The sequence below is a fragment of the Neodiprion pinetum genome, chromosome 4 (genome assembly GCF_021155775.2).
Source record: "Neodiprion pinetum isolate iyNeoPine1 chromosome 4, iyNeoPine1.2, whole genome shotgun sequence".
Lineage (NCBI taxonomy): Eukaryota > Metazoa > Arthropoda > Insecta > Hymenoptera > Diprionidae > Neodiprion > Neodiprion pinetum.
The window spans coordinates 16307078-16316184 of NC_060235.2; the positions used below are offsets into that span (position 1 = coordinate 16307078).

Consider the following 9107-nt stretch of genomic DNA (forward strand, 5'->3'; position numbering starts at 1 on the left):
TCCCCGTTCCTTATAATCAAATCGGTCCTTTATCGACCAAACAACGCGTATTAATGCAAATAAAAACTCCAGGGGAGAGAGCCTCAAGTTCTACGTTGATTGCGAACTCTGGACGATTAATTCGTGTATCGCGTGTCGTCGATTCTCGCATTGCTCGTTAGGCCGCATTTTGTTCAGTTCATTTGGATATACACTGTATTGACTGTATTTATCGACCAAGTTTTAGGAGTATTTTTTAGTCACTTTGAAATTCTATATTTTTTAGAGGTATGATTTATGTATATAAATATTCAACACGTCCAGTGGAGTTTCCGAGTAACTGCCAACTCCTAAAAGAGCCAGGCCGGCTCTCTAAAGGTTGAATGGCTTATTGTTAAATCAAATTAATCGAACATTTGAATTTCCCGCGATCATAGACTGTAGACGTGTGACGCGCAACTTTAAACGGCATCACGAAGAGGGCGTCGACATCAATTTAACTGCGTAAATGTAGCAGACGAATTAACTTGAATTAACTCATGTGTACCTTTTTCAGTTTGCCAAATGGGCGATCAATCTGTTAGAGATACCACGGGATGTTGAGAATATCACGTTGTACATGTGATAAAAAAATTTTCTGTTTATGGGCTTTCAACTTATCATTTCACTTGTGCGGAAATGAAAGTAGAGCTGCATGGAATTCCGTAGTTTAAAATGGCCCCCACCATAAGTGAATCGGTTTAAGTTGGAGACGTTCCGTTCGCTTCATTTCACAACTTTCAAAACAATCACAATGTGTCACAATTATGCCTGACCTTCGAAAAGAAATGTCAATGTCAAACAATTTTTGACGTCAAAATAGCCACTTTCCAGGTGAATAAAACAGTTACACACTTTGTTCTCGGTTCATTAGATTGTTTGTTCTGATTTTGTAACATAGATTTCAAGAATTCTACTAAACTTTGATGGTTGCTTTCAATTATTTTTTTACTGTAATTACACTTCTTATGTAATCAAGAGTGCCACCAAATGATTGATGGTAATTAATGCGATACCTTTGATGATTCTCAGGAGGTAACTCGTAACTTAGACATTATCATCATCCATGCGATGACAACTGTCGCATGATTATTATACTAGTATATTTGCTTATAAAGAGATGGATATTTTGTTGATAAAAATGTATTATTCTTACTTTAGCGCTATTTGTTTTTGATAGGCTGTTGCTGCCCAGTTGCAGCTTACATGCCAATGCTCATTTGACGGCATCCAAAGTGAGTTCCTTGTAACTTCGATAAAATGACCGATCCACTAACGACCAATTCAGCAACCGACAATTTGTACCTAGCGCTGTTGCAATGTTTTGCAGTCATATTATGCGGGTGAGATTATTCATAAAAGTACTTGCTAATATTTATATCACTTATATCACATTATATTCTCGTTATTTCTCAGATACATCGCTGGGAGATCTGGAATAATCACAAAATCGGAATCAAAGGGCTTGAATACATTCGTTGGAACATTTTCACTTCCTGCTTTGATATTCACTTCTTTGGCTCAGCTGGATCTTGAACAAGTCAACTGGAAGTTCTTGATGGCTGTGACCTTTGCCAAGGCTAGCGTATTCACAGCCGTCCTTGTAATTACTCTGCTTATTTCTCGACCGATTAACCCTGGGCGGGCAGCTCTCTTTGCTATTTTCGCTACCCAAAGTAACGACTTTGCAATTGGCTATCCCATGAGTAAGTTGGCAAATATTCAACCTAGTTTAACAAAATGATAATCTGTATTCATTGATGCAGTCGCAAGGATACACCAGTTGATTATACAGATAATTTTATTGCACGATCATCTATCCACCACTATCATAAGAAAAACACTCTTAATGTGTTATTGTTCAAAAGTAGAATCAACATTTCTTCCAATTCTTATTTATAGCATTCAATTACATTATACGATGTCATGTTCCACAGTATTGAGAGGAATATGTTTAACAATTTTCTATACCTTTATCAAACAATGAATTTAATATTACGTTTTATTTCAGTTAATGCCTTGTATGGCCAAATTCACTCCGAATATGCCGCGTATTTATACCTGATGGCTCCGATATCTTTGGCGATCTTGAATCCAATTGGCTTCATTCTGTTGGAGATAAATAAGCGGCGACCCGAGGAGCGAAGATTCAGTTGGTTTTTACTGAAATCAACAGCCAAAGGAATAGCTTTCAACCCAATCCTCGTCATGACTGTACTTGGAATCTTAGGAAATTTTTTGTGTAGTCACAAAATCCCATCAGCTCTGCAAGTCATTTTGAAAGTATTCGGTGATGCTTTCGCAGCCAGTGCACTTTTCCTCCTAGGTCTGATGATGGTGGGAAAAGTCCATACACTAAAAGGCCGTGCTCTTGTTATTCCTGGGATATTAATATCTGTCAAACTACTGGCCCTACCACTGGTTATCAGAGAATCCGTGAATCTGCTCAGTCCTGGTGAAAATGCAACAGATACTCGAGATTTGAGTACATTTGGATTTTTATATGGAACTCTGCCAACAGCTCCGGCATTATTCGTCTTCACACTGCGATATAGTATCGATATCGACCTAATTGCCTCTGCAATGGTAGCTTGCACGTTTCTCTCAGCGCCACTGATGTTCGTTTCGGCAAAAATGATCGATGCCATCAGTGCGGATCATACTCCTGCAGATTATGTTCGAGAACTGAGCGCGTTTGCCCTGGATGCCAGTGCTGTTTCCACAGCCGCGTGCTGCTGGCTTCTCATCTGCTTTTTTATCTTTGAGGGAAAGAAATACAAGCGCGTAACACACAGAATCACTGTCTGTCTTGTCGTTTCTCAGGTATTCAAAGAAAGAATTTCGAAGTGTTTTTTAATCAACCAATAGATTCACCCGGTAGCTTTCAACTGATTCTTTTCTCTTGGGTGTCGTATTGCTGACCAGAACAGCAACCGTAACTTGTTTTGTCATCCGTTTCAGCTGATAACATCAATCGGTGTTATAATTTGGTCACAAATGGGTTCACCGAGTACAGTATCTCGTTTATGGTAATAATCCAATAACGTTCAATGTATGGTTTGACCAAAGTCAACGTTGTCACATTTATTCCTTAAGAATTGGTAAGTCACTACTAAAATTCAAGTCTTTTTTTTCTGCCCAATGTCCAGGTACGTTCAATTCCTGATGATAACTGGAGGGGTCTATACCAGTAGATTATGGACGGCTGTACTAGCAGCAACGCTTCTGTTTCTAAGCAGTAGATCACTGTCCTTTGTATCGCAACTGCAGAAATGGGTTCTGCCAATTGGTTGGGGGTAAGAGCAATTTTTTACCAGCTTTGAGAGAAAGTAAAATTATATTAAGATTCAACTCGTAGCTTGCCGATTCTAATCGTCAGCCTCATGGCTATGCTGATAACCCCGTCTGGAAAGGATGCATTCGATATGGGGAGCCCGAACTTCCAGATGGGTAAAATTCAGGCTGCGATATCAGTTTTCTTGATCGTCTTTTGCTTCGTTGGTAAGTTAGTACTTCATCTCGTTTGGAAAATGACAAAGACTTTGCAAATGCATAAAAAGATTCACTCTACTACAACTTCTATATAACAATTTAGTAACATTGGGCTGCCTGGTGCTGCAACAAAGATATCAGAGGAGATTAATGCCGCCTGGATACTCCAGCCTTACTCCATCTCTTTCAACAAACAACGGTGTAAACACGCCACGCAACATTGTCGACGTAGAGGATCTGATGTCCCAATCAACGAATATATCTAGGTGAGATTTTATTATTGGATTGAATATGATTACCAACATATTTTCCTAGTCGTCTTTCGTCTTTTATATTCATTATATTTTAATTTTCTGAATGCAGGCACCCGTGTGAATTTGAAAATAATGGATGTTCAAACGGTACGGGGTGTCTGATGAATCGTGAAGGGGAATTAGGAGAAGGATGCTACGATGAAAATTCAGATGACGAGCTAATAACAGAGCAACCAGCAGATACACAGATCCTACGGCACCTTGTCCTCTTGATTTTATTGCTCTGTTCCATGTTTGTTGTAAGCTACTGTCTTCATTTTTCTATTCAGTTGAAAAATTCCACGAGTTTAATGGGAACAGCCAAAACAAACTGATTCTTGTCTTTTTTCTCAGGGCCTGGCTCTGTCTATCGGTAGACTTGTGATGGAGCAATTATCCGGAATCTATGCAGAGCTCGCGTTTTTGGACGTGGCTCTAAACTTTGGGCAGTCCTTGATAGCCTTTGTGATATTTGGCTTGGATCCAGGCATAAGTGTTTTGGGCAAATGGATAAAAAAGCTCTGCGAAATGTGCCCAAGGGCGGAGACTCTGCAGTTGCCTGATGAGGAGTCTTTGACGGATGAAGTGAGAGCTGTACGCGAGCAATTTGCTCAGTCTCACTTAGCAGAATGTCGTACACGGATCGCAGCATGCCGAAGACGTTTGCTACGCGTCTACAGAGGAGTTTTCACTGGTACCGATCTTGTGGATTGGTTATTAGAAGCTGGACTGGTGTCTGATCGCCCTGCAGCTGTGATGTATGGAAGATGCCTTCTTGATGCCAGGGTACTGTGCCATGTAGATGGGACCGAGCATTTTCACGATAGTAACTTATTATATACCTTCTCCACGTAGTTTTCTAGCCAAATTTCACTCGGTTGGTGTCAATATTGCCGTTTATTTCTCAGGTAGACTTGCTTCTCGTCTATCAATGGTTTTAACGTTACGTTTTAATATAGAACGTTGAATTATGAAGTTCAGCTTTAATGTGCTTTGAAACAAAAGACAGGTGATAATGAAAGTATAATGCTAAGTATTGTCATATTCTATATACCCGATCTCGGAAAACGTGAGATTGAAGGTAGCACAATTTACTGTTCGATCAATGTATTCCCTGATCTTTCAACTTTATTTTTCGCAAAGCATAGTTTGAAAGCCAGAAACTACTCTTTGCGCACACCAGTTCCTTTTAAACTACTGCTAGCTCTATAGAATATTTTTAAAATGACGAATAGATCTTCGTAGAACACGTACGCGCTTGACGTATGAATATATTTTTATTCTATTGCGTGGAGTTACTTAACTAGGACTAACAGTTTTACTCTATTACATGAAATTTTTAATCAGCTACAAAACGAAAGAATCGCACAATTGTTTGGTCTGAATATCCTGCTTAATTGATACTGTAACTGCGTAAATTCGGTGTTAATCTTTAGCATACGATTTCTTCATCAGGCCAACGAGTTTTTATAGCCACCATTCTATGAAGTAGAATGAAATGGAAATATTTTCTATGAAATGAGACATTTTTTAATGTAGCCAATTTGTTAGACAAATAATATTTACTATCTCTGCATGTGTCTTCCACAGCACAGCTATTTTCAAATACAGTACAATTTACAATTGATGTTATTTGTAGAATGTTAATAATGTATATCTTTAAACAAAATAAAGCTCGTTAGTTTTCGTTTTACGATTTAATTTTATGTCCATATATTGTTTCAAATTCACGACAGTGACGTACGTGATATTGTTATGTTGTGTTATCTTAGGATCTCTCGGTTTTCTCTTATGATAACTCGAATATTAGCAGCAGGGAGAAAAAGGTTGTGATATCGATGTGGTACAATAATTGACTGCAAAGTACTTTAACTGTTTAGCCAATATAACATTTGACCTACTCTACAATTACAGAGCAACGCACCAAATGAATAGAGAATTTTATAGCTTATATAATTTATTTAATTTAAATTTGTACCAATCAATAGTAAATATATGATGGATGTAAGCTATATTTAACCTTCAGTTTTCCTATCTATCCCACCTAGCATGAAATGTATTACTTGAGGATAAAGATTTAATCGAACGAAGCCTGAAGTTCTCGTTGTTCAAAAGTCTAAATCATCATCAGGATCTTCCTCATCCAAATCGTCAATTTCATCAGGTTCATAATGGATTTTGGATTCGTTCGATGACGGAGCTGACAAGGTATATGGCAGAGGAGTAGCATTTCTCTGCTCCATTTCTCGATCGTTCATCTCAATCCTAAACGAGGCTTGAATTTTATCCGAAGGTTTGGACTGAACTACAGATGTCTTCTGGTCACTTTTGTGACCAACCATTTCAGTTTGAATCTCATACGAGCTGATATTTTGCTCGACAATTTCAGCTTGTTGTAAAATACTGCCACCAGATTTACAGTGAGACGTCAAAGCTTTGTATGATAAATTGCCACCTAGTTTCAAGCTGGCGACAGATTCCAGACGTACATAGCTAGTTCCCAAAGTTTTGATACTCGGTATTTTGTGCCACACAAAATCCCTTTGATAAATGCAAACCACTAGCGTTACCCTCGTGCTCAGCTTAGATAAAAACCTACATGTTTCGGCAAGGCTTTTGTAGAGAAGCAGCGAACTAAGACTGTCAAGAACAACCGTTGATGTTTGCTTAAAGGAATCTACCCTCACTATTTCCCACAACTTTTTATCACTATAAGGGTCAATTTCGTTCAAACCAAAAGTGTAATAGTCGTGGACTTCGATTTTATCTCCTCTCAAAGAGTTGGCGTAGATTCTGCTAGAACTTTTTGGCCCAGAGAAACGAAGGACATTAATTTCTCTGCCATCTTTTTCTTTCCAAATTGGTACCCAAGCTGTGATCAATGACTCTGCATACTTGGCTTCGCTATCTGAAAATATATATTTGCCCACCTCTTAATTTATATTTCACCATTAATCGATTAAGCCAATCTAAGATTTATGTACTACATACAGACATACTAGCTCGTTTTTCATCAGGTTAAGTTAGGTTGGATTTCAGATGGAACAGTAAGACTGCTGTTTACCTTCGTCGACGACAATTATTCTGGCTCCATCGAGAGTCGGCAGCGTTGTGAGAAGAGACATTTTACCTTATTAGTATGGAAATGCTCTCAAATATCAAGTCAAATATCAACACCATCTGACTACTTCGACTTTCGATATCTACGAACGGCATCAGTCGAGTTTTCGCCGAAAACTGCACACCATCTGGGGTTGCGAAAATGTTGTACATAGGTACATGCATACATCTTGTCTGCATTTGAACAGAGATGAGTAGGGAGATCTCCAACGCTCGGCTTTTCGTGATACCAGCTAAGTTGGAGCGTCGACGTGACACCTAGGCGGCCACGCACCGAAGGTGGCCCATTTCCGACCTGACACCAGGCGGCCATGCACCGAAGGTGGCCCACAATCGTGTATATATAGATACACTCGGTTGCTCGAGCAAGTGGTTGCCAACAGTGCTGCCAGAAAGCGGGTAAAAAGTACCCCTTCCACAGATCCCGCGCATGATTTCACACAACACAGCTGTGTGACGTTGTGTGTGTGCGCTCTCTTCATTGCTTGGTAGGGGAACATTTCCCCTCGATTTGTCAGCTGACTCGGCATCGTTCGGCTTCCGTCGCCATCCCGACACACCGACGTACACCGCTGACGTTGTGTGAGATGCGCGCAAGCTGCTAGGGAAGGGGTACTTTTTACCCGCTTTCTGGCAGCACTGGTTGCCAATCGCATCCTTGTCCCCGCTCGCACAGATGTTTCCAGGAATGCAAGAATTGGGATTTTTTTTGTTTCAGTTATGAATGTCAGCGAATAAAAGTATCTGCAGATTTGATGAATCTTGGATTCAATTAGCGGACGCTGAACCAAATTAATTAACGATTCCCAGTCCGAATGCTTTTTTTTTTTTTTCTTAATATATATTATTTTTTTACTGATATGAAAATATGTGACGCCTGGTGTTCTTGAATATTTGTACACGCAGTCTATGGAAAAATATACGAAGCCAGCTCGATAACATTTATGCAAAATGTGCAATGGGCAAGTGGTTGGGGGAAATTTTTTTTTCTCGAACTGAATCTTCCAGAGAAGCATCAGCGAGTTCCAAGCAAGCTCCATAAACATACCGAGCAAACGCGCGCTCACGGACGTAGCTGTGGTGTGGCTGAGTGGATACCACATGAGGATGAATTTTCAATCACAGGTTTTTGCGCGAAGTTTCCCTGTATTTAAGTTAATTACTGCTGCCTTTGCTATAATACTGCATTAAAGTCTTAAACAAAACACTAAAAAATAAGTTAACCACTTAATGTAAAACAAAATGTTAGATTGAGCTTAAAATTTAAGCCGGAGTTACATAAACTAAGATAATTACAAGTGCAACATTGTAAATATTGTACATTTATTGTTCATCTAAATAAATATGGTTTCCTCCTCAAAAAAAAAAAAAAAACATGAGGATGGAGTGATGCGGGACACGGGTTCGATCGCAGTTCACTCTTCTTATTTTTTTTTTTTTAAATTCATTCCCGGCTTTTGTTTTTGTAGTTTCGGAGAGAAAAAACAAATGAAAGAAAGAAAATTTCCAGAGCCGGTCGATTTTTTCCTTCTTTCCTTTTGCTTTTTTTTTACTCAACCCACCCTTTTTGTAATGGGGGTAACCCAGAAGAGAACAAATAATTGAAACAATAAAATTCCGAGAGTGAATCGATTTGTTCCCCGTTTTTGGCGCCTCTTTTTTAATAAGGAAAAGTTTTGACAGTAATGAAAAATAGAGATTACTAAAAACAATTGTATTGTTTTTTAATAACACCGGCTCACAAAAAAAAAAAAAAAGAGGTCTCTACTTTTGACCGGACCTTTATGTATTTTGACGCACTGAATCCGAATCTGAAGTCAGTTTTGCCCGTACACCCTCAAAATTTTGAGTAAATTGCAAAAAACCATAAAAATCGCCAAAAATTAGCAGTTTTGGTAAGAAAAAAATTTGTGGAACTGTAGACCAAGTATGATTTTTATGCATTTTGGTCCGCTAAACCCAAATCTGAAGTTTATTCAACCATAAGCCTTTTAAAATTTAATTGGGCCGGTGTTATTAAAAAACGATACATTTGTTTTTAGTAATCTCTATTTTCCATTACTGTCAAAACTTTTCCTTATTAAAAAAAAACGTCCATTTTATATCAGTCTTGACGAGCATTTCTTAAGAATTTTGAGAGATGCGAGATCGGAACGACAAAATTATTTCAGTAGCAACAATGTA

At 38.7% G+C, this 9107-nt stretch overlaps 2 protein-coding genes across 3 annotated transcripts; one reads left to right on the forward strand and one right to left on the reverse strand.

Annotated features, from left to right (window-relative positions):
* Positions 1-115: 115 nt before the first annotated feature.
* On the forward strand, positions 116-5504 carry anchor (integral membrane protein GPR155 homolog anchor). Of its 2 annotated transcripts, none has more exons than XM_046624346.2 (10): positions 116-852; positions 1199-1361; positions 1435-1724; positions 2030-2841; positions 2980-3047; positions 3168-3314; positions 3377-3519; positions 3614-3776; positions 3874-4063; positions 4158-5504. In XM_046624346.2, the coding sequence occupies exons 2-10, from the start codon at positions 1279-1281 to the stop codon at positions 4656-4658; spliced, it is 2397 nt and encodes a 798-aa protein (XP_046480302.1). In that variant the 5' UTR covers positions 116-852; positions 1199-1278; the 3' UTR covers positions 4659-5504. The 2 variants fall into 2 exon arrangements, with proteins under 2 accessions (XP_046480302.1, XP_046480303.1); XM_046624347.2 differs by lacking the exon at positions 116-852 and adding an exon at positions 891-1053.
* On the reverse strand, positions 4951-7142 carry Elp5 (Elongator complex protein 5). The gene is made up of 2 exons (XM_046624366.2): positions 6868-7142; positions 4951-6711 (listed from the first exon to the last, which is right to left on the reverse strand). The coding sequence occupies exons 1-2, from the start codon at positions 6926-6928 to the stop codon at positions 5912-5914; spliced, it is 861 nt and encodes a 286-aa protein (XP_046480322.1). The 5' UTR covers positions 6929-7142; the 3' UTR covers positions 4951-5911.
* Between the last annotated feature and the right edge of the window lie 1965 nt (positions 7143-9107).

Bases quoted from the DNA above. Each gene is read 5' to 3' on its own strand.
- anchor (XM_046624346.2), top strand. From the start codon at position 1,279: ATGACCGATCCACTAACGACCAATTCAGCAACCGACAATTTGTACCTA. The intron at 3,315-3,376 runs GTAAGAGCAATT...TTCAACTCGTAG, and splicing joins GTTCTGCCAATTGGTTGGGG to CTTGCCGATTCTAATCGTCA. The intron at 3,777-3,873 runs GTGAGATTTTAT...TTCTGAATGCAG, and splicing joins CAATCAACGAATATATCTAG to GCACCCGTGTGAATTTGAAA.
- Elp5 (XM_046624366.2), bottom strand. From the start codon at position 6,928: ATGTCTCTTCTCACAACGCTGCCGACTCTCGATGGAGCCAGAATAATT. The intron at 6,712-6,867 runs GTAAACAGCAGT...ATATATTTTCAG, and splicing joins AATAATTGTCGTCGACGAAG to ATAGCGAAGCCAAGTATGCA.